The sequence below is a fragment of the Dioscorea cayenensis genome, chromosome 11 (assembly GCF_009730915.1).
Source record: "Dioscorea cayenensis subsp. rotundata cultivar TDr96_F1 chromosome 11, TDr96_F1_v2_PseudoChromosome.rev07_lg8_w22 25.fasta, whole genome shotgun sequence".
Lineage (NCBI taxonomy): Eukaryota > Viridiplantae > Streptophyta > Magnoliopsida > Dioscoreales > Dioscoreaceae > Dioscorea > Dioscorea cayenensis.
In genome coordinates this window covers 19435109-19460398 of record NC_052481.1, presented here as the reverse complement: position 1 = coordinate 19460398, position 25290 = coordinate 19435109, and the positions used below count along the sequence as shown (strand labels likewise).

At 36.3% G+C, this 25290-nt stretch overlaps 1 protein-coding gene across 1 annotated transcript; it reads left to right on the top strand.

The window, feature by feature from the left end:
• Positions 1-4285: 4285 nt before the first annotated feature.
• On the top strand, positions 4286-22149 carry LOC120271504 (probable protein arginine N-methyltransferase 6). The gene is made up of 13 exons (XM_039278190.1): positions 4286-4578; positions 4659-4724; positions 4817-4885; positions 5339-5374; positions 6802-6867; positions 7629-7697; positions 8084-8161; positions 20088-20166; positions 20506-20600; positions 20942-21026; positions 21308-21516; positions 21616-21734; positions 21830-22149. The coding sequence occupies exons 1-13, from the start codon at positions 4366-4368 to the stop codon at positions 21870-21872; spliced, it is 1227 nt and encodes a 408-aa protein (XP_039134124.1). The 5' UTR covers positions 4286-4365; the 3' UTR covers positions 21873-22149.
• The last annotated feature ends 3141 nt before the right edge of the window (positions 22150-25290 follow it).

Below are 25290 nucleotides of genomic sequence, written 5' to 3'. Positions count from 1 at the left end.
CACTCTTACTCCTTTCTTTCTGAATTTTGGAAACAATGTTGGGGCCACAATCAAATCTCCACTTCATAGCATATTCTCTCTTGACAACAACCCTAGTCATCACATATCTCCTCATATCTTCAAACATGGAAATTATAGGCTTGCTCCTGGCTTCTAACAACACCCCATTAAAGGTCTCACACATGTTGTTATCTATACTCTCACACTTAATCAGGTCACCTGAAAAAGCTTTGACACCAACCATTAATTGGCCATCTCTCCAATAATTCATCCACAGCCATCACTCCTCCCTTTAGATTTCTCATATTTTGCAAATGTCTTTGCATCTCTGGCTGACTAGTTGACCTGGCACAGCTCCAAAAATGAAGTTGAAGTTCTTTACCTTGATATTTCTTCCCCCATCTAGCATAAACATGCCTCGCACACATCCTATGCTCAATTAGGGTAAAAGTACATTCACTGCATGGATTAGACCTCAGTATAAAAACAATCATGCAATTAAAATTAAGTTTCGTGAAGGAAAAATTAAATAAAGTTTTTAGAAACCTTTTTGCATGTCAACGACAATAGCCCATCCAAGTCCATCGCCAATGCATAAGTCAACTTTGAGATGCTCTATAAACCCGAGTCCAACTTTCATTTGTTTCCTTCTACCACTGCCCATGCTATAGGAACATTTGATTGTTCCCATCTCTTCCCACTCGCTACTAGAAGCATGCCTTTCATTAAACCCTTCAAAAAACACCCATCCAAACCTATAAGCCTCCTCAAACCAAAGAATAAACCCTTCTCAGTAGTACATTAAACAAATGTACATCTTTTTGGAACATAGGTAGCTCATTTTGGATTCTTCCTTTTTAGAGACAATGACCACATTAGTACTGTGGATTTGTGTCCTTCAACTCCATTGCATAATTGTGCGACAGACCGAAATCCTCCCGAAATTGTTCTTCAATGAGCACCAAACCCTTGGCATTTACTGCATACTTTGCTTGTAAATAAAAACCCTAGCTCTCTCCTAACCATCACCTTTAAATTGCTAGGCCTAATGAAAGGCATGCTACTGATTATATCACCAAACCTTCTCGCAACCACATTAGAAGTTACCCTTTTATTCTGTACAACCTTGAGGAGACATAAGTGTTTTGCAACATAGTTTTGAACAACATACAACTTTTTCCCATTGCACCATGAGCATATAATCAACCATCTGCACCCCTTTGCAATACACCTAGCTCTCACCCTCTTTGCATCATTTTTAATATATCTAAACTCAAACCCTTTTCTAGCAGAGAACTCCACAAGATCCATCTTAAATTATATTTAGGTCTAAAAAAATCAGCCAATGGAGCATTAGGATCATAGTGTTTGTTACTAGACTTATGCCCTAATTGCATCATCGACAGCGCAATTCCCACTAGTTTCTTCATAAGCTGCCAGGGATCCGAGGAGTCTATATAATCACTCTCATACCCAGTCACTTTACCACTCTCAATCGTAGATGCCATATTGTTTTCTTACTTTGGATTCTGAAACATTACCAAGTCTACATGCATCTCCATCTTCATTGTTTCTTTTCACAAACATCCTACCGGATTGTTTTTCTTAAGTTGGATATATTTGGCCACCTTATCCCTAGCTTGGTTTCTTTTTCTTCATCTTCATCCGAGCTATAGTTAATAAAGGGCACACTCACTAATCTTTCTTCATCATCTTGACCCTCATCATCTTCTACCCCAAGGCACCGCTACTTCTATCATCATCATCTTCACCCATTTCCAACTCCACAACACCTTGAGAATTAGGCAATAAGACATCGGCAAGGTATCCTCATGGCTAATGTCTAATGATTCAACAAAAAAATATCTAATGTGCCATGCCTTCTTAATTTATCACATAAAAGATACAATACCTTCATCATTCGTAATACTTTTTAGTGTCCTCCCATCATCCACAAAAAAATAAATTGAAACATCTCACGAATATCATACCCCGAGCTCCTTCAAATCTCCTAACATATCCCAATAACACAATTTATCAGGGTCTACTGCAAATTCCACAACTGACCCATTGACATATTTGGCATCTTCTTTTAACATTATCCCTCCATGATGGTACTTAATTATGTAATCCTCCATGATGCTGCACAACAAATAAATGCAAGGAAGTTGTCAAGGAAAAATCTACCAAGCTGTACAACAAATAAATTTAGTATCATATCATTTTAAAAAAATCGTACTAAGTTGTATTAAATTGAAACATCTCTTTGTGGTCCCCACTACTTTATTAAAAGTAGGACCAAATCATGTTGAGCATTCCCTCATCCTCACACAACCATTCATTGTTTCTATGTTACTAGGCATACAAACTACCAATCATAGATAAATTAATCTATGATAAATTACATTACATTAACTACAACTTATGATAAAACAGAACAATATCATGCTAATGCAAGCCACAAGGCCCACGACAAAGTAAAAAATAAAAAATTAATCTAATTCACTTAAAGAAACAGTGCCAATTTGGATGTGGGCATGACAAATGCCAATTTGGATGGTATATCACACAACAAATAAATGCAAACTAATTAATTACTTTATCAGTTAGAAATTAGATACAACTAAAAGGAATGAAGAAAGGAAGTTATACTATGATAATAATTAACTAATTCTTAAACAGATTTAGTTATCATGCTTCTCAACTACTGAAATAATTTTATCATCTCTCTAATCCCCACTCTCTCACACACACAAAACCCTTAATACTAACCAAGTTATAGGACATGAACTATAATAATGGGCTGCTGTAAATGGGATTTTTCCTAAAATTGAGATGATGTTTTCTGACAAAAAGAAGTTAATTAATTATTTGCAAGAATTAGACATTAATCTGAAGATGTACCTTATCACGCAAAGACTCTAATGGATCCTTTCCTATCTCCGAGGACTCTCCATGATCCATTGATGTATGTTTGATTAGCAATCATAATTTATGTCTTCCTCCAAATTATTAACTTTTATGAAGAGTGTAGTGAATGGTGGTTTGGTCAATTCTTTTGTCCTTTTCTAACCATATTGCAAATTGATCTAAGATGTGACCCTCACTACTCTGGACTTTGTTACTTGGTGTAACAATTGCCCTTTTGGTTTCCTTGTATACAATTAATGAAAAACTTGACAAGTTCTTCCTCCTGTAAACATATAGATTTTTTTTTAATGTAAATAAACCATACTTTATTGAAAAGAAAGCATTCTATGAACTAATCTTAAACAGAAGTTCCCATGCTTTAATACTTACATTAACTGGCTTATCAACTACTAAAATAATTTTATCATCTCTCTGGTCCCCACTCTCACACACACAAAACCTTTAATACTTAACAAGTTACAGGATATGAACTACAATAAAAAACAAGAGTAGGATTCCAATGTAAGCCAGAACATATTAAAAATTTTAACAAAATAGTGTCATAATGGCAAATTATAGCACATTGATGGAGACATTTCCACCATGGACTGAGATGAGAAAGTGAAGGGTACCTAATCGGGGCCTCATGCGCGCAATTGGGACGCCTCAATGGGTGCACAACAACGGCGTCTTGAGATGAGCAAGGATAAATGTCGGGTTTTAAAGGCTTCCAACGGGGACGAAGGTGAGCGATCGTGGTGAATGGGAGAGTAAACTAGGTTTTGAGTTCTTCAACGGGGATGACTGAGGATGAGAGTTGGGTGAGCGGGGTTTGGATCCAAACAAAAAGATCCGAACCGTTATTATTATTTTTAATATATTTTTTTATTAAAAAGATTTTTTAATATTTTTAAAAACATAAACAAATCCACATCATCATAAATTAATCCACGTAAAAGCGTAAATTAATCCACGTCACCCATTACTAAAGCGGGAGAAGAAAGCGTCTGCCTCATATTTGGACTAAGATCGCCCAATTAAAATAAGTAGAGGGACATAGAAGATATAAATTAGTAGAGGGACCAAAAAGGCACACTTGTACAAGACTGAGGGGACCATATTTTTGAATTACACCGTATAAATATACACACAAGAAACTCAATTTTATTTATTTATTCATTTTTTAAAATCCATTGTCTGCTAACATATGATTTTGCATTTTGAAAATGAGGGAGTTAAAAGTAATATCATTATTTTTTTCAGGTAGTAATACGTAAAACATCCCTTTTTAAACATTTATGGGCCCGGCCCATAAATAGCCCATCTATATAGAGGAGATCTAAAAAGCCCAAAACTTGAGTTTTTGAGTTTCCAAGCCTCAACGGTCCAAGATCAAGAAGAGCCTCCCCAAAACCCTGGTGGTCACATCGCTCCCGGCTCCGCCGCTCATCGCCAATGCTCGCCGGCGGCTCGAGCTTCAGCAATGGCCACAACCGCCCCCGCCGAGCGAAAGGTCCCTCTCGGGACTCCAGAGGTGCTGCCCATCGCCTTCTGACCTCATCCCCGGCGTCCTCGCATGATAGGATTTCCCCTCCTGAGTGCACCGAATCCGACCGCGCTTATTTTGATTCCTATGCTCACGTTGGCATCCATGAAGAGATGATCAAGGTCTGGTTGATGAGTTTCCATTTGTTTCATTTTTGATTTATTTGGCGTTTCTTTGATTCTTTTTGATGAAATGGTTTCAGGATCATGTGAGGACGGAAACATATCGAGCTGCGATCATGCGTCACCGGGACTCGATTGCCGGCAGGGTAGTTGTTGTTCTTCTTTCTCATTTTTATTTAATTTTTTGGGTGTCTAGGGTTTGGTGTGATTGATTTTGAGGTTTTATCCTTTGTTGTAGGTTGTGATGGATGTTGGTTCCGGCACGGGCATTTTGTCTATATTCTGTGCTTTTGCTGGTGCCCTGCGGGTAGGTTTTGAATGATAGTTTTCTAATTTTGTAGGGCTTGCAATGTGTTCTTCCTTTCTTTCTTCTTCATTTTTATTTTATTATTATTATTTTTCATTTGTTGGATCACAAAAGATTCAAAGTTGTTTCTGAGAGATCATGCCAATTGATCATCAAACAATTTGAGCTATATTTATGAAAAAAGGAACAATTTTGGCTAGATGCGTGTGGTCATACTAATATACTGTATAAGTATTAAACAAGTTTTCATTTCATTAAGTTAGGGTACCTTCTCAGGGGTGAATTTACCTCTCATGGTGGAATTGGAGAAGTATTCTTATTTTTATAGCTTACCAGATTCAGTGTCCGGTGTTTGTATGATAGGTTCGGGAGATTTTGTTTGGTGAATTTTTTTTTTTTTTTTTTTTTTTTTTTAATATTTTGATGCCTTACCAGAGTTATTCATGTTGCTAGGTTTATGCAGTTGAGGCTAGCGAGATTGCGGCACAGGTAGCTTCTCGCCTTCCTGAATTAATTTTATAGACCAGATGGCATAATTAACTTTGGCATCTTCTTCTGTGTCTATTTTACCCAACAACTTCTGCATATCAGTACAGAAAATCCTTATAGGTAGGCGCACATTTATTATATCATATGCAAAGGCCTTGCCCTAAGTACATGTATGAAAATGCAAAAAAATGAACTGATTATGAAAATGAATGGCTTGAAAGGCTTGATTATATTTGCATATATATTGTGGTTGTTTTATTGTAACTGCAGGATGCAACTACTTTAATCAGAAAAACTAAGTTAAAATTTTGTAAAAGTGATCCTTGATTTTGGATTTGCAATCATGCAAGTTTGTGCGAGTTTTAGAACACATTAAAATTGTTTGATAATTCATTTAATATTATTTTCTAGCTTCTTAGAGGGTGAGGATCCGATGTTTGCATACAATATGATAATTGGTTAGATTTTATTATTATTTCTGTCTCACATGTTTTTTTTAGCAAAACACATGGGGGAATACAACGTTTATATTAAATATAATTTTGTTCCTTGATTTTCATTCTTAATCTTTTCTTTCTTTTTAATCTAAACATATCTTTTCTTTATCTTCTTAAACTCTTTAAATCTTTTTTATCCTTTCCTTTGTCATTTTAAACTCTGTGAATCCTTTTTATTCTTTCCTTTGCCTTTTTAAACTCTGTAAATCCTTTTTATTCTTTCCTTTGTCTTTTTAAATTTTATCATTTACCTATCTTTGAAAAATCATAACACTTTTTATTTTATTTTTTTAATCTTTTAAATCTTTGATTTATTTATTTATTTATTTTTGAATTTTTGTAATTCTAGGTATTTTATTTTGCTTTAGTTTACTGTTTTACTACGATTTAAAGCTATGTAGCTCCAATGTGTTTTACTACAATGTTCTGTATTCCTCTAAAAGTAAAGCAATTCGCTTGTTCCTATGTATACACACACTTATCTATGTGTATTGATATGACCCTGTCTACGTATTCATTTTTCATCAAATTAATGTGTGGGATGCTACACACACGTATCAGTTCCTAGCAATATAGGTTTTGTAGTGATTATGCCTTTGTCATGCCCTTTTTTGCTAGTTTAATCCTCAGCAATCATCTTCTCCTCATTAGTTGGTTTGATGGATCAAGTACTTCCTTTGTATTCGGAGTGTTTGTTATACTATGACATAATTAAATTCTTATGAATAATAATTAGTTCCAATACCATTTCATACAGATTTGGTTTTCTATTGAACATTACATGGACTAATGGCTCCATAAATGATTAAAATGTTCTTTATTGTCCCTACGCTTTTCATCTACACTGTCATAATTAGATATTGTGCTCATATGGGAATGGCTCTTGAGTGATTGGTGCTTTAACTAGTGGTTTGTCCAATTCTCTTACAGGCTAAGGAGGTTGTCAGAGCAAATAATTTATCAGAAAAGGTCATTGTTTTGCATGGGCGTGTCGAAGTAAGTATACTGCATCCATTAATGCTATTTTTTTTTTCTTAATTTGTCTTTCTGTTCTCTTTGGTAGGAGAAACACTGGAGGAACCCCCTTGGTTCAACTATTTTCTTCTTTATTGCTTTGCTTGCAATATTAATTTGAAGGACATATTAATAAAGATTTTCCATTTCATCAATGGTCTCCCTTGAAGGCATAAACCTTCATATTTAATTATTTGTCAGAAGAACACAACTTTCTTATATTTGCTGAAAATGTGAAGTTTGTAAGGCAATATAGAAGCTACTGTACACATTTTGCCAATTGGTGGGTGCAGGGTTGGAATGGAACTGGTTTACAAACTACATAGTTTGTATTTTTTGAGGGGTAAGATGGTGTAGGATTCACATTTCCAAAAACAAATCACTTTTAGGAACCTATATTGCATATTTATAATATTACTATTACATATGCTTTGCTGCATGTATATTCTTATAGAAGTTCTAGTCGCCTCAATTCCAATCAGATATTGATTAATACTCTTAATATATAAGGCTTATCAAATGATTGATTGATAGGACTTCTACTATAGTTACCTCTAGATGTTTTGGCTTGCTGGAATTTCTGCTTTTATATTGTTATATACTTATTACTGTTTTATTTTGCGTATTTTTTGGGTACTAATTTTTATTCATTTAAATATTTGTTCTTTTCTTGGGTACTAATTTTTATTTGTTCAATTTTTTACCTAGTGTATTTGCAAGTCTCACTTTCATTATAAACGCAGGATATTAAGATTGATGAGAAGGTTGATATCATAATTTCTGAATGGATGGGCTATATGCTCCTCTATGAGGTACCGCTATCTTTTAGTTGTTAGTTTGAGCTAATTCTGCTAATAATCTTGAAAATGCTCAAGGGCTTCAGATCTTGTTGAGTTGTTGGTTGTTACCTGATACCAGTTACCCTATTTTGCATCTTTACCCCCAAGAAAACATGTTCATGTTCACTACAGTGCCATTTGCTAAGGGTATTCTGATAAATTTATGAAATAATAATCATAAAATCAAATTTGAAATACTAGATATAAGGTGAATGTATCTGGTATTGGCTAAATAGAAAAGTGTAAGTCTTGTGTGGTGTATATGAGTATCGGATATATATAATATTACGTTATAGTTCCAACTTCCAACTTCAGGTACATTTTAGAGTTCTGACTACAATTTCTTTTTTTATTTGCAGTGTATGCTGGCTAGTGTGATTTATGCAAGGGATAAGTGGCTTAAACCTGGCGGTCTTATTCTTCCATCGCATGCTACGGTAGTCATTCATTTCCTCACATTTATTTGGCTGATATTAGCTGAAACTGTGTGCTACAACTCCAAGTTCTGAAATATATACATCATCTGATGCCAGGACAAGAAATAAGTTTTAATAGGTTTTCAAGATAAAATAGATTCTAATTTTGGCTTTAAATCATTTCAAGACACATGCCAAATGTCACAGGCTGCTCCTTTCGATGCGGCACTCGATCAAAGTCCTTGATTAAGTCAGCCTTCTCCTTGAAAGCTAGACAAGCTTCTAGCAAGAAACTAAGAACTTTGAAAGAAAGAAGAAAAGAGAAAACTTGGAGAACTTTACTCAAGCTCTTCTCTATATTTCAAGTCCTTGATTACAAGGGCTTTTATTGTCATTCCCATAAGGAATGGATGGGTAGGATTCCTTTTATCTAAGGGCTCACATTGGTTGTCAACTAACTCCCAACCAATTCCTAACTATCCCAATTTTTTTATATCCAAGTCTACAACAAACTTTATCACTCTCCTAACCATCATAAGCAAATGGTTAGTTTTGCCTTATTTGATTGATGCAGAGTGTGCGAGGTGCAATGTTTTAAAAACCGAACCGGTGGAATGACCGGGTCACGGTTCGACTGGTTGAATCGGATTTTCTATTTTTAAAATAAATAAAATTTGAAAAATAAGAAAAACCTGAAAAAAAAAGAAAAAAAGGGGACAATAACAAGAATTTATTTATTCCAATCCATCCGGATTTTGGTCAATGAAAACCGGTCAAAACCTCATTTTTCATCTCCATCTCTAGAATGAAGATTCCCTTCTCCTCATTTTCTCCTTCTCCCAAACCAAATCAAAGAGTTCATTGATCGCAATCCATCCGAGCTTCCATCCATGGTCGAGTGAGCCCTTTTTCTTCTTAGATCTATGCTCTCAATCCTCCAATCTTATCACAACTCATCAGATCTGGACGACAAGGACGCCAGTGCCGAACCCTTGATTGTCTAAATCCGTCCTCAATCAACCACAAGCATCCATGCCACAGCTCTAGACGACTTGGTTAACGTCAACTCCCTCTTCACGATAGCCATCATCATCGGCCAATCGCTCACCACACAAGGCCAGTGAAGCCTTGAAGGGATCATTGTCGGGTCATCCGGTCCGGTCTAACTGGTTCACTGGTTTCTGGTCCACCCGCGGCTCAATTGTTGTTTTACAAAGAACCGGTTCCATGTATATTATTGGACCGGACTGATACCCTTGTCCATGTTGATCCGGCCGGTCCGGTCCAGTTTTTAAAACCATAGTGAGGTGTGACACAAAGCAGGGACCTTGAATGGATTGAATGGGATGAGTGTTTCTCAGTTCGAATCTTGTTTGCTTTGACTGATAACACTATATGTTGGATGGGTTTATAGCACTTATTTGTGGACCACTGGACCTACAAAACTTACTCAAGAGTTAGTGAAAACATGAAGCTGTGCTTGTAACTAACAATAAAAAGGTGCTTAGGAGTTCACTCTTCATTAAAACTTGAGTTTTAGCGAAAGAAATTCTTGTAAGACATTGCATATTAACTAATTTGTTTAAGATTTCTAGATTGTTTTCTATCATTTTCCTTTTGAGCCCTCGTTTTGCCTTTGAGCCCCTATCAATATAGGATTTTGATATAGATAAGGCATTGTAAGAATGTGACGTGGAACGAATCACGGACACCCATTTGGCATAGTTTGAGCAGATCCTCACTTGTAAACAAGACCATAACTTGAGCCTTCATTAAAGTGAAGATTTAAGTTTGAAATTCAAATCGCTCAATCAATGGTGGAAAATTTTCCATCTATGACTAATTACACTTTTCAATCCACGTTTGATTATTCTTTCCATTTTAATTATTTCTTGATTCCCGTAATTAGTTTTCTATTTTAAATTTTTCACCAAACTTAGCCTTATTTTGTTGTTTATTTAAGGCTAGTATTGTAATTGTTTGGGGGAAGAAAAATTGAATAATTACTTATATTCTCTCTACACCTTTGTTGTTCGATTGTTTGCTTCTATAGTAATCCGGTTCTCAGCACGAGCTGTGATAGATACACCCGCTATCCTAACTCCATTTGGTACCAAAGACGGGCAATACCTTGCGTGGTAATTGATAGAAGATCTTAACACCGTAATCATCTAGTTACTCCAAATGATATAGCATCAGATGCAACAACAATGTGAGCAAAATGCCACCACCTTTTTTTTTTCACTTTTTCAAAACAAACTCATTGGTGCCAAGCGTGAGGGAATGTTAGGTGTTTGGTAATTCCTCCTCAGTGGATTCTTGAGGTCTTTTCGAATCTGAATTTTCACTCTAGGGAATGGGCAGATCCGTTATCTGCAGCGACCATCCTTGGCGATTCTCATAAATATGAGATGTTAGGTGTTGTCTTGGTACCGTGGCTACAAGAATACAAGATAACTATCCGAGGATCAAGGCGGATATCCCCGACTTCTTTGGAACTCTGCACATCAAAGATTTTCTTGACTGGATTTCCGAAGTCGAAAAATATTTCGAATTGATGAACACCTCTGAAGATGGGACAAGGTACAACCCTTGAAGCTCAAGGGTGTTGCACTGGCTTGGTGGGATAATTAGGCTGGTTGACATCGCCAAAAGAAACAACAAGTCTTATCACTAAATGCATGAAGAAGGGGAAATTCCAATGGGGATGCCGCTGAACAAAGTTTTGAACTAACTGCTGGCCGATCTTTGTTCTTCTTGATTTTGGAAAAGGCGTTCGAGTTATCAATCGACACCTCGGTCATCGGAATCGAAGCAATACTTTCTTAGGAAGGGCAACTTGTTGCTTTCTTCAGCAAAGAACTTAGCGAAACTAGGAAGAAGGGACTACTAATGTGTTGGAGTTATACGCGGTAGTGCAAGCTATCAAACATTAGAGCAATATTTTTTCCACCAAGAGTTCTTGGTCAAGACTAATTATCAAGCGTTAAAGTATCGCAACAATCACAAGACTTAATATGATGCATGCATGGTGGGTGGAATATCTACAACAATTCACATTCGTCATCAAGCATATGGTAGGAGTTTAAAACAAAGTGGCAAACTCATTTAAGCAGACGGGCAACTTTACTTGTCACCATGCAGTCCGAAGTCATTGGATTTGATTGTTTGAAAGGTCTCTACTCAGAAGATGAGTTTACAAAAGTTTTATAGAACTCCGTAATCAACCCAGCTGGCTACCCTTATCTAATTCAAGATGGATTCACTGCCTTTGCATCCCTCGAGGTTCGCTTCACGAACACTTGATCAATGAATTACATAGGGAAAGACTTGGAAGGATTTGGGCCATGAACGGACTATTGCCTTAGTGGAAGAACGATATCATTGGTCACAACTCAAGAAGGATGTCAGCAAATACATACAGTAGTGTTATATTTTCCAAAGCAACAAAGATTAGTCTCAAAACATCGGTTTATATACTCTCTTCCTAGTTCCTGCTGCTTCATAAGAAGATATATCCATGGACGCAGAGAGCTTATGATTCTATGTTTGTGGGGGTTGATAGATTCTCGAAGATGGCACACTTTATCTCCTGCAAGAAAACTTCTGCTATCTCTCACATTGCTAGTTTGTTTTTCTGGGAGATCGTGTGTTTACATGGTGTGCCGAAAACCATTACTTCAAATAGGGATGCTAAATTCTTGTGCCACTTTTGGCGGACTTTATGGTGGCTCTTTCGGATTGATATCTCCTCAAATAGAGGATTAAACTGAGGTGGTCAACAAGACCATTGGAAACATCGTCCGCCGCTTTTGCAGTGATTATCCTGAACTGTGGGATCTTTTCTTAGCTTTAGTATAATTTGCATACAACAACATAGTGAACAGATCGACGGGTAAAACATTGTTTGTGATTTTGTATCAAAGGCCACCAATGCATATTTTGGATCTAGTTCCTTTACCTAGGTTACTAGGCTACAACATTACAACGGGATACTTGGCAGAAAAGATCAAGACCGTCCAAGCTGAAGTCAGGCAGAAACTCAACGCTTCTAATGCCACGTACAAGGGATAAAAATCAACATCGGCAACTAAAGGCATTTGCCGAAGGGGACCTCATGATGGTGCATTACAAAAGGAGCAATTTCGTGTGGGCACTTACAACAAGTTGAAGCACAAGAAGGTGTGCCTTTGCTGGATCTTGAAGAAGATTAATGACAACGCATATGTAGTCGATCTCCTTGAGAAGCTGGCTATCTCACACACATTTAACATTACTGGTCTTGTTGAATATCAATCTCCTTATGAGCCTTTTACCCATCTGAGAATTTGTGAACGAGTCCTTTTCAAGTGGAGAAGAATGACATGGAATGAATCGCAGACTCCTATTTGGCAAAGTTTAACCGGACCCACACCCGTAAACATGACAGTAACTTAAGCCCTTATTAAAGTGAAGATTGAAGTTTGAAATTTAAATCGCTCAATCAATGGTGGAAGACTTTCCATCCATGTTTGATTACACTTTCAATCCATGTTTGATTATTCTTTCTATTTTAATTATCCCTTGATTCTCGTTATTAGTTTTATATTTAAAATTTGTCTCCAAACTCAGCCTTATTTTGTTGTTTATATAAGGTTAGTATTGTATAGTTTTGGGGGAGAAAAATTGAATAAGCACTTTTATTCTCTCTACACCTTTGTTGTTTGGTGGTTTGCTTTTGCAGCAGTCCGGTTCTTAGCATGAGCTGTGAACAAATCCTCTACTGTCCCACTCTAGAATGGGACTTTCATAGGAGTTTTTATTTTCATCAGTCAAGATCTTAGTTATCACAATTGCCAAAAGGAGTTGTGTTATGTGCCTTTGTGTCTGAGATCTTGTCATTGGGTGACTCACTGTGAAGTTGTCCTCGATAAGGGATGCTTCTGTGTTAATGTTCTTTCCTCGCTTAGGAGAACTAGTGGCAGAGTTATGAAGGCTCCTTAGAGAGAACCTAATTCCTCGAGGTATTTGACTATCTTCTGCTTGCTCTTTATATTCATATGGAAGTGGTCTTATATAAAAATTTTACACAGGGAGAATCATTATTTTTTTGCCAATCTTCTAAACCTAAAAATGTAGTAAAATTAAAATAGAAATAAGATAAAAATCTGCCCCTTGATTAATTTGAGTAGAAGGCTCAATTTTCCTTGATCTTTGATTCTTTGGTTTGCTCATTCTTGTTTGGCAATTCTTACACTTCTTTGACCTGGTCCACGTGATGTGGCATCTTGTGTGTATTTTCCTATAAAGACATCCATAACTTCTCTCTTCCTAGAGAAAGAGTTTATCCTCAAGCTCGAAGTTTGGATAGGCTTCTTGCAGAGGAGCTGATTAGGTATGTTCCTAGGTTATGGATTGAGTCACAGTGCCCTTCGATAGATGAGACCTTTTCTTTATTTCGATTCCTGCCTCGTGAAGAAGCTATGATTGATAATATATGGAACTTGTTAAAGGGTGCTTCTAACATTAGATTTGTTGAGGTGAACAAGGTTTGGAAGATAGTTGCTGCTTCTTCTCATGGACATGCACCAAATTCATTGCCTGAACAAGGTTCGGAAGATTTGCATCTCCACATCCAGCCCAATACCTATTGATCCACTTGTGCTTTTTCAGCACATGCCAACAGCCTTTGAAATCAAAGCTGATAATCCTTCACTGTTCCAGTTTGTTTCAAATCAACCATTGCATATGATGGATTTTTATGTAAAGGTGGGTTAAATCTCAAAGTGTAATATTCTTTGAATGCCTCCCATGTGAGATTCAGTTCTTCCTGCTCCATTTGATAATACCATAATTGCGTCTCACCTGATATGTGAAACGCAGTCAAACCAACCTTGTCTATGTCAGTTTTTCACTGATTGGAAAAGAATTTTTCGCACCTATGTAGCCATATTATTGAGTTTTTGTATACAGAAATTGACAATCAAATGGGTTAAACTGACAATATTATTGAGTCAAACCAACCTTTCGCATCTCTGTCAGTTTTTGTATACTGCAGCACTAGTCGAGATCCTGCTAATGATTAAGATTGATTGTCAGTTTTGTGATGGTAGTTTCCAAAGTTGTTACTGCTACCCGTACTCCCATTTGACTCCCTGCCACGATTTCAATTGAAACCATTGAGAAGTTCCTGTAATTGTTTTGACAATTGTTGCAATTGATTTCTCAATGTAGACTTGGTTTGTGCGATTCTTGCTTTTATTCAGCCTCTACCACTCTCGCTTCATTAATTGCCAGTGCTTACTGTAAACGAGCCCACAATTCTTTTGCATTGGAATCACCCATAGTGTTTGGGGCTGACTTGAATGTTCTTGGGTTACAAATCAAGTCACAGAGCACTGTATGGGACCTTTCCCTTATTATGATCCTACACCATGAAGAATTTATGATTGATAGTATATGGAACTCGTTGAAAGAAGCGCTTAACCTTAGACTTGTTAAGGTGGAGAGAGTTAAACTTCCGTATTTGAATGAAATTTTGCTTGCCTCTATTCTCCCTATTCATTCTGTTAAATAGAGGTTACATAGGAAATTATTCTTGTATAAGTAGGAAAACTAAGATTAAGGATTTATAATTGTAATAAAAATACTTGCTAAAATAGAGTCTTTTAGTTAGGAATAAAGTTATTATTTGTTTTCTTTTCCTTCTAACTTCCTTCTCCTATGGCTCATGCCTTCCATATCTTTAATAGGTTTCTTGGTGGCTTCATTAAAGGGTGAAACCACTTCATTTGGACAACAACTTCCATTCCCTTTTGTTAAGTGCGGACCTCGTAATGTTGGCTGGTTGGGGAACAATCTTGCCATTAAATAGGGTAAACAAAGTAGTAATATATTATGGAAGAGTTAATTTATTTATTTATTTCTAGCAATGACACATGAGAAATGTTATGACCTTAATAGCCAAGGATAATTCCAATTGGTTGGTGACTTGTCCCACATGAACATGGACCTTAAAGGTCCATAAAATTTGGGAACTAACTTTGACCAGAATTGCCAAGCTATGGAGGATTGCCTATGAGATTGCAACCAGAGCCAGACCTATTTATCTGCGGCAAACTAGACATTTATATGCCCCTTATCATTGTAAGTCTTCATGCAAGCTCATGCTTGCTGCAATATTTCTCTCACCACTACCAGCACTCTCTTACTACTAAAGTAGTATCAACCGCCTATGCTCAAGCAAACTGTTGCATATATGATAGGCAATGCAGTGGATCCCTTCCATAAACCATCGTGAAGGAGAATTGTTGAAGGCTGTATATAACAAAATTCAACTCACGAAAGCCGTTCCACCCGTTTTCTTGGTCAGTTCCCCACAAAACAGTGAAGAAACATTTTGATTATTTGGTCAACCACTTCCATGTGCTCGTCTGATAGAGTATGACAGGTAGATGAGAAAGCTAACTACATGCCACAGAGCAAAAATAGTTCTCATCAAAATTGCTTGTGAATGCCACATCTTGATCCTTAACATCGGACTTGGGAATGCCATGTAACCGAACCACTTGGTTGAAGAAACCATGGGCAACTCACACTGATGTTTAAGATTGAGTGATAGGGATGAAGTGGCCGAATTTAGAAGTGGTCCACACCACCAACAAAATTGGACTTTCCTTGTGTTTTTGGTAATCTGTCAATGAAGTCCGTGGAGATATCTGACCGTATTTGAATGGGAATGGCCAATGGCTGGAGCAGTATTATAGGATGGAGCTGCATGACTTTATTTTGTTGACTAATGGAGTGTCTCCACAAAGTCTTTATGGTTCCCCATATTCCTTTCCAATAAATATCATGCTGTGCTTGTTGCCATGTGCTCTCATGCCTGCCTCTGTACTGTATTTAAGGCTTGCAACTATGGAAGGGATGTGTAGGGGTATGTAACAAATAGGATTGATTTTTGTAAAAAATCAGACATTCTTTTTCGGTCCATGCAACATCCATCTCTCCCTTCTTAATTTTGTCCAATAGTTACCTAAAATTTCCGAGCCTGCTATCTTAGTGCCTGCCTCATCAAGGGAGACCACTATTGGTTGAAGATGTAGCATAAAGAACCCTTTCATCTTCCTCTTGACAAGAGAGTCCAGTGGTTGCTTTATTCAATTGCCACCCTTTTATTCGAGACAAAAGTTGAACTCTATGAATTTGCTAATTCAATGTTGTTGAGGGGACATAGACAGCCTCTGTTTCAAGGGATACATCAAGCTGTAGTGGTTAGTGCAGATGAGAAATGGGGACAGCCCCATACTTATGGTCGCAAGTTTTGTACTTCCTTGGCCGACCTTATTTATTCTCTCTCGTTGGCAGGTAGTTTATTGTGATGGCCCACTAATTTTATGCTAAAAAAGGCAATGGGATGGTTTTGTTAGTGCAATAGCTCTCTGAGGCCTCCTCCTGAAGTACAACCACAAATTCTTTTTAGAAGTCCAGGAGTTGTAGGATGGGCTGCCAAAAGAGCTGTCTTGAGGGTCTCACATGATGTTCAAGCTGGTGGTACTTCAATAAAAGGAATTTCTTTTTGAGAAGACTGGGAAATGGGGCTGCAATTTGGCCATAACCCTGCACAAAATTTCAGCAACAACCAACCAAACTGTGGAAGCCTCTTAAGGCCCTAACTGAATGTGCTGTTGGCCATGAGGTTGTCTTCAGTTTGCTTGCATCAATGGACTCCATTGCTAATAATAACATGGCTAAGATAAGCTACTCGCTTTTCTCCAAATGAAAATTTTGTTTTTAAAAAAATAGTTGGTGAGCTCTCAAGGCTTCAAGAATAGTCTAGATGTGATGAAATTGCCTTCCTAGGTTGTATTGTAAATTAAAATATCATAAAGAAAAGGGAACAAAAGATAGTACTTGGTCATCAACGCCTAGATGGTAGAAGGGGCATTAGTAAAAGCCTGAAGGGCATGACCATGAATTCACATTGGCCGTGATGAGTCCAAAAATTTGTTTTGTCCACATTGGCGGGTTCTATCACATTTGGTGGTAACCTAATTGGAGGTCCAACTTGGTGGAAAACCGCCCCATTGAAGTTCACCAAGTGACTTACCACCGGCATAAGGAATTTATCTTTAATCATTTTAGGTCCACACATCTCCATGTTCCATCTTGCTTGCAGATGAGGAGGACGGGTGAAGACGAAAGGAGTAATTTAGCCTAATGATACCATGATTCAGCATGTTCTCGTGTTGCTTCTTGATCTCATCTTTTTGTAAATGGGGATATCAATAAGGCTGTTTCACCATCAGTTGCTTCTTGATCTCATCTTTTTGTAAATGGGGATATCAATAAGGCTGTTTCACCATCAGTTCTGCTCTTGACACCAGACTGATTCGGTGGTCACATGAATGAATTTTTTGAAAGGGGGGGAAATCCTGAAGGTTCCTGAAACCTGAAAAAGGTCAGAAACTTGAAAGAGCAATTAATCCACGCTATCTCTAGGAGCAGGCTGCCTTGTAACATGTAATGCGATATTTTGGACCTTACCTATACTGTGTGCTTTGCTTTCCTCCCAACTCAAAACCCATGGTGAGGGCTGAAAAATCCCAAACAAAATCCTCATGTCGCAAGCCATTTTACCCTAGTATCATGTCAAACCCTGCCAAAGGAATGACAAGAATTTGCAGTGAAACTATGATCAGCAACTTGCAGGTTAGTAGCCATGCAGACATCAACGCTGTAGACGTTTTCATTGTTGGCCATAGAAATCTTCATGCACTTAGTTGTAGCTGCTGCCAAAGCCTTACCACAGTCTGAATGACGGAATTGTGTGCCCCCTGAGTCCACTAGAACCATCAATGATATTGCTCAATCAGAAATTGCATCGTCTGGACATGTTTCTGACCAACTCTCAAAAGAGTTGATCAGCAACTTGCAGGTTAGTAGCCATGCAGACATCAACGCTGTAGACGTTTTCATTGTTGGCCATAGAAATCTTCATGCACTTAGTTGTAGCTGCTGCCAAAGCCTTACCACAGTCTGAATGACGGAATTGTGTGCCCCCTGAGTCCACTAGAACCATCAATGATATTGCTCAATCAGAAATTGCATCGTCTGGACATGTTTCTGACCAACTCTCAAAAGAGTTGATTGCATTGCTGACTAAACACATAGGTCCATCGTAATTATAGCAAAGTACCTTTGGATGTTATTCTGCCATTTTTGCTAGGATGAGATTTTTAAGGACCGAGGTTGACGATCTTCATGCTGGAGCCAGCAGAATCTGCTTCATCTGTTCCTTGATTGCCCAGTGGGTGCAGGGCTGTTGCTCTGGATGCTCTTAGATTGTACCAGGAGGTCACCTTTGAGAGTTGGCCACATTTCCCAGCTGTTGTTTCATCTCATAGGTTTTTGGACAATTCATGGCAGTTACTAGGTTGGGTTGATTCTGCATTTCCATGTCCAGGTGAATAGCTTCAACAAGTCCAGCTGTAAAGAAATTAATATTGTAGTCTGTTCAGACAGATGTGGCTTGGGCTAGGAGGCATTAAAAGTTATACCGGTAATCTTCAACTGTTACGGTCAAATTGATAAATTTGCCCGAAGGATTCCTTTGAAGGGGCATTCTGAATTGCAAGTTATACTGTGGAACCACTACTACCCCTGTCCGCTCTTTGGTTTCTCTCCCATTTGATCCTCAAAATTATGGTGGTTGGTACTGCTTGTCCTATATTTTGCTCATGCAGGCGTCCTTCACCCATCCCATTGAAGAATTCTTGCATCTGCCTGGTCATGATCTAGATTTGAGCTTCGAGATGGGATTTTGTTTAATGCTCATATCTATCTATGCATTTACTTCCTAAAGGAAATTCTACCATTTCTCTTCAGGTTGTGGAGTTTTCCATGGTGCTAGACTCTGAGATTAATTTGTTATGTGGATGTGTCTAGGATCTTGTCATCCAGCAACTTGTTGTGAACCCGCCCTTGATAACGGATGCCTTCCTTTTGTTCTTGTTATTTCCTTAGAAGAACCTACGGTGAAGTTATGAAACTTCCATAGAGCCAACAACCTCAAGATTTATGATAATGTTCTGCTTGCTCTTTTTATTCATACGTAGGTGACCTTGTATAAAAATCTTACACACTTAGGTAGAATCCTTATTTTTGCTAATCTTCTAAACATAAAAATCTAATAAACTTAGTATAGAAATAAGATAAAAATCTACCCTTTGATTGATAGAAGGCTCCCTTGATCTCTAGTTCCTTAATATGCTTATTTTTGTCAGGCAATTCCTGTGTTTTTTTGACCTGGTCTGCCTGATGTGGATGCCTTGTATGTGTTTTCTCTACAAAGGCATCCATAACAAGCTGAACATATGAAGATTTAGAAGCCAATTCTTACACTATATAACTAGTGTGCAAACACTTTCAACCACATATGAGGGGTTTGTTTGGTTGAAAGTTGGGATAATGGGGTCAGGGTTTGGTTGGTTGAATTTATTTTGAAGCTAAAACTTTTATATGGTGTTACCGAATTTTTACTTAATTAATACTGATTAAAATAAATATATTTTAAGATCAAAATTATACTTTTCTAATTAACTTGGTAAATTTTTGTTCATATTATATTTTAAAAAATTAGATACTGAATGAATTTATTTAAATAATTAAATCTTGTAAAAGGTCAATGGAATAACGCAATTGTTTGGTTGAATGTTCCGAAATAATCCAGGATATCATTTAGCTAATCACTCCCATGAAATCTCTAACATTTTTTACACTGTAACTTCCCGCTGAAAAATGTTTTCTATGTAGTGGAGTCAATGATTTTAACAGGGTCACAAGATGAATGTGGGATAGTTTTTAATGTATGAAGTGTTAGCATGTTATATATAATGAGTATTGGAATTTGATTGTAGAAGATGTTAATATCTTGTTTTTTCTTTTCTGTTTTTTTCCTTGCTTGCAGTTGTATATGGCGCCAGTGACACATTCTGATAGATATTGTGAGAGCGTTGATTTCTGGCGAGATGTCTATGGAATTGACAGTAAGTGAACCATGAATCATTTCAGAAACTCCCTAAGAACAGGATCTCAGGGTAGCACCGGACCCTGACATGGTATAATTTAACAGTCTTGAACTAATGAAGAAACATGAAGCAAGGGAATAGGCATAACAAACTATCAAATCTCAGTTTAACACTGACTATAGCCTACAAGTCAACTAGAAGTATCAAATCATTGGAACAGATGGTTTTCTGTCATTTTATTTGTTTGTTGATATTGGATTCTGAGAGTGGGAGGTTATATTAAATGTGTGAGTATGATGCTAGATTTTCTTGATTCTGTTATTAGAATAGTAGTTGATATTGTGTCATTTGCTACAGTGTCATCTATGATCCCACTTGCAAAACAATGTGCATTTGAAGAGCCAAGTGTTGAGACGATTACCGGAGAGAATGTTTTAACATGGCCATATGTGGTGAGCAAAATTCTAATGTTTACTCCTTTTTTATTGTGAAACATGATTTTGGGCATTTTATTATACTAATTAATAAAAAAAGAGAGGCAAAGCTTGTGTAGCATATCATTAAGTGGTTGGCAATTCTGTGAAATCCTAATTAAACTTTATGCTAAATATTTAAGATGACTGCTCAACTCCAGTGGCCAAAATTCACACTACATTGCCTAAGTATATGAAATGGATTTGATGAGCTGGTTAAAGTTCAATCAATGGCTAACTGTTTAACTTAAGATTAAGAACCATTTATAGATTTGCTGAACACCTAATCTGTTTCCATATGACACAAAATGGACGAGCAGGTTAAATTCGTGGATTGCTACACAGTTGAAGCTCATGAACTGGAGTCAATCACAACAAACTATCAATTCTCATCAATGATGCGAGGTAAATGAAAACAGTTCTTGCTCTGTTCTACTTTCATCATGCACAAATAAGACTTGTTCTAGTTTGAATTGCTCTGGGGAAGGATGTTGTTTCCTTATTATGGCCTATAAATTTGTGGGCATGTATGAAGCATTTTTCCTGGATGTTATATTAATTAGATTATCATCTTCAGTTGCAAAAGGTTTTCTTGAAAATTTTTGTTTCTCATTCTTAATTTATCTACATAGATTTATAATATTTGAGCTGACGGGATTTGTTTCTTTTTTCCTTTTTGGTTCTAGCTCCCCTTCATGGATTTGCTTTTTGGTTCGATGTTGAGTTTAATGGGCCACCAACATTGTCTTCCGCCAATGGTCTGCAATTCCTTCCTGGAGGCTCATATTCTGACTCATATATAAATGGTTCTAACAATAGAACAAAACGGACAAAATCTGACGAAACAATTGTGCTATCTACGGCACCTGAGGATGATCCGACACATTGGCAACAGGTAAAAGATGAATCTTTATTTGATGAAATATCAGTTGATTGTAAAAGGGGACCTGCTTCTCAATTTGGTAATTAACTCCATCAATCTTATGTTTTACAGACCCTACTTTATTTTTATGATCCAATCGATGTTCAACAAGACCAAATCATAGAAGGTTCTATAACATTGTCACAAAGCAAAGAGAATGCTCGCTTTTTAAACATTCACCTTGAATACTCGTAAGTTGCCGAACATATTACTAACCTGTACACACATTCTGCTCATACCGCAAGTAATTGATCTAACATCTCTTCCCCGTATTCTGGTTATGCAGTTCTGGAGGCCGTTCTTTTGTGAAGGAGTCCGTAATGCGATGATATGACTATATGATGTTTCTGAGAAGGTGGTTTTTTCTCTCAACCCCTCCAAAGTTATTATTAACAGCTGTAGTAACCTTAGTCTGACTATTGATTGAATTTGACATTCAACTGAATCCAGCTCTGGAGCATTGTTACACTTACTGATGAGTAGGAATAGTTGTTGCAAGAAAACTAATGGGCTGCTTATTTTAGATTAAAGCATTGCTTTGTGATTGTCCTCAATTTGGTTTGGTCACAGTTACTAAAATTATAGTATTTCATTCAATACTTTTTACTGATCAATTTGTGGATATATGATTTTTTATGTTTCTCAGCTGCATTGCAATATATTTAATTGAAAACCAGTGGTCCTATCAATTCATACAAGAGTCCTATAATGCATTGCGCTAGGATAAAACATGTTAATGTTGTATTATGTTGTCATTTCATCATTGATTTTGATTCTTTTTGAGGAGGTGTCTATGAGATAATCTGATTATTATTTTTTTTTTGAAAAAATAATCTGATTATAACATCCCATGCAAAGCTCCATAGGAACTCATAATTTTGCATAATGTGAAAATTCAGTTATTTATGGTTTACCTCATCTAGATATGTTGAAAGAATATTTCAAGTACATTTAAACTCATTATGCAACTTACCTAATAAAAATAAATCAAGTGACTGTTCTTTGTTACATAATAAAAAAACTTAAATAAAGTCATGTGAATGTCGGTTAAATAACTTATTCCTTCTCCAAATAAGGTAAACTATCCAAATTTATAAGTTATTGGTAAACTATTTATGGATATCTCTATTTAAATCTTTATACAAATTTATTCATTTATAAAACACCATTTTCCTTTTAATCAGCTGTGAGGTTAATAAATTATAAGAGAAATTTTCGCCTAAACTACCATGTGATTTGCATCTTTATCAATTCGGAACTTATGGTTTAAGTTGTAACACTTTAATACTCTACAGTTTAAATCGTTTGTAAAAAAGTACCAAAACGCTTAACTTTGTTAATTCTTATTGACGTGGCTTAAAAATATTTATTTTTTGACTTTTATTTATATTATAAAAATATGAATTAATAAAAACTATTAAGGTCTATTTGTATAGTATTTAAAAATTATTCAAGTTATTATTGAAGATAGATTTGAATAATTCTTAATTAGTAGATGTTTTAATAATATAAATAAGGATAAAAAAGTAAATTCAGTTTTAAATTAGCGAAGTTTATTTTTTTGAAATTTTTTTACAAACGGTTTAGACTACAAATCACAGGATAGTTTAGCAAAATTTCCTTTAAAATATAAAAACCTCTTATTACATGTTGAGTTAAACACACTTTTTATATGCTTAAAATTGTTCAATATATTTAAAAGGGAAAATTTCAAAAATAAACCTTGTGGTTGTCGGGTTTTGCAAAATAGGGACAAAAACGAAAAAAATTTCATTTACTACCCTATGGTTTCTCTGCGTGGCAAAAATAAGAAAAATCATAACAGTCGTTAGCACTTGCTTATGTGGTAAGGGCAAAGTTGTCATTTAACATAAAAAAAATCATAAGTTAGTCTGAGTTGGCTAATCACCTTCAGACAAAACCCAATAGCCATCCTCCATGATTGCCATCCTAGATTGCTTGGGTTTTTTTGGATCATTCAAGCGTTACAACTCCAAGGCGCTTTCTCATTTGCCCTTGTTTACCCTTCATTTCTCTTCCACAAGCAAAGGTGTTGAAACCTAGTCTCAGATATTTTTATTTTTTTTTTCAAAGTTAAGATTCAATAGCAAGAGGGAAACATAACATAGTATGAAGAGGGGAACTAAGGTGGAGAGTTATCAGAGCATGTAGGTGGAACAAGGTGGCAAGTGTTTACAACAAATTTTGAAGATTTTTATGCAAAGTATGTAATTATTGTTGAAAATGTTGTTGTCCTAATAAGTTTGTTTGATTATGGCTTGCAATTAATGATTTCCAATTTTAAAAATCTCTTAATCACTTGTGTAAGTAATTTTGAAAAACCATCAACAAGGCATGATCATTTGATCATTTAATCATACATTTACCTGTAATCAGTTTTATAAAAATAGCAGCTCCACATTAGGATCATAACAACCATTAACAAAACCACTCAAAGATCATTTAATCATATAATCACCTATTTGATAGTGTATAAACAACATAAAAGATTATATACAACTTGAGAGAAGTAGCAATAACAATGTAAAAGAGCATGGATACTGCAAAACCTTTAGTGATGTCACGTCCGATCGAATAAAAAAAAAAACCCTAGCTTTACTTTTTAAGAAGAAGAACTTCTTCTCGTCTTGAACATTGGGTGCCAATCGAGGTAAATTTCTTTCAACAATGAAGGTGTGTTTAATTAAAACATTAATTAGCAACTCAAAAGTGATTAGCCAACTTGGACTAACTTATAATTTTTGTTTATGTTAAAGGACAACTTTGCCCTTGCCACATAAAGCAAAGACTTAACTGACCGTTCTGATTTTTTTCTTATTTTTTGACGCATAGAAAAAACCACATGAGTAGTAAATGAAAATTTTTCGTTTTTGTCCCTATCTTTACAAAACCCGACAACCACAAGGTTTATTTTTGAAATTTTCCCTATTTAAAAGTGCATTATTGAAAACTTGGAGGGAAAAAAAAGGGAAATATTATTCATGATGAGTTAGAAATCAGTGCTAAAATTTCAAATTTAATCCACATGATGCCCCCTCAAAGTGCTTCAGAAAAGAACTCCTCCTTGAGATGTTGTCTTTCATTTATTCAGCCATGTCCCCCAGTTGTGAATTATGATCCTGACTCAAAGACAACTGCCCAATTCTCTCTTTTACTCTTTCCTTTGCTAGTTTGCTTTGCTTTTTGGGATTCCTCTTCCTCTACTCTCTTCTCTCTCTCTCTCTTTTAACTAGTGGGACATCCATAAATGCATACATACACTAAGAAGTGTCCACTATCTCCTGGGGGCACTGCCCCAACAAAGACACCTCCCAAAAGTCTCATTTCAAGGACTAGATTTGAGGCCTGTTTTATCAAGGACTAGATTTGAGGCCTGTTTTATCAGGATTGTGACTTGGGAGGGTTTACAAAAAAGAGAAAAGCTTTTCCAAAAGTCATTGCTTGAATTGGGACACTCTTGTGGTCAAGGGCATCAAAGCCAAGGCCACAGCACACTCACACAGACATGTCCTTATTATGGTCATCTTTCTCATCATTTCTAACAACAAAGAGGATGAGCCAGTGATGTATCAGATCATTGTCTCTCTCATACTTTGTCAGTTCACTTTGTATTTCTATCTTTGTTGGCCATTTCTTTTTTAATCCTTTTGTCATTTTATGGTTTCCCATACATGCTACTAAAGATAATAGTTTCATATATTTTTTTCTTGATTTGAATATATAAAT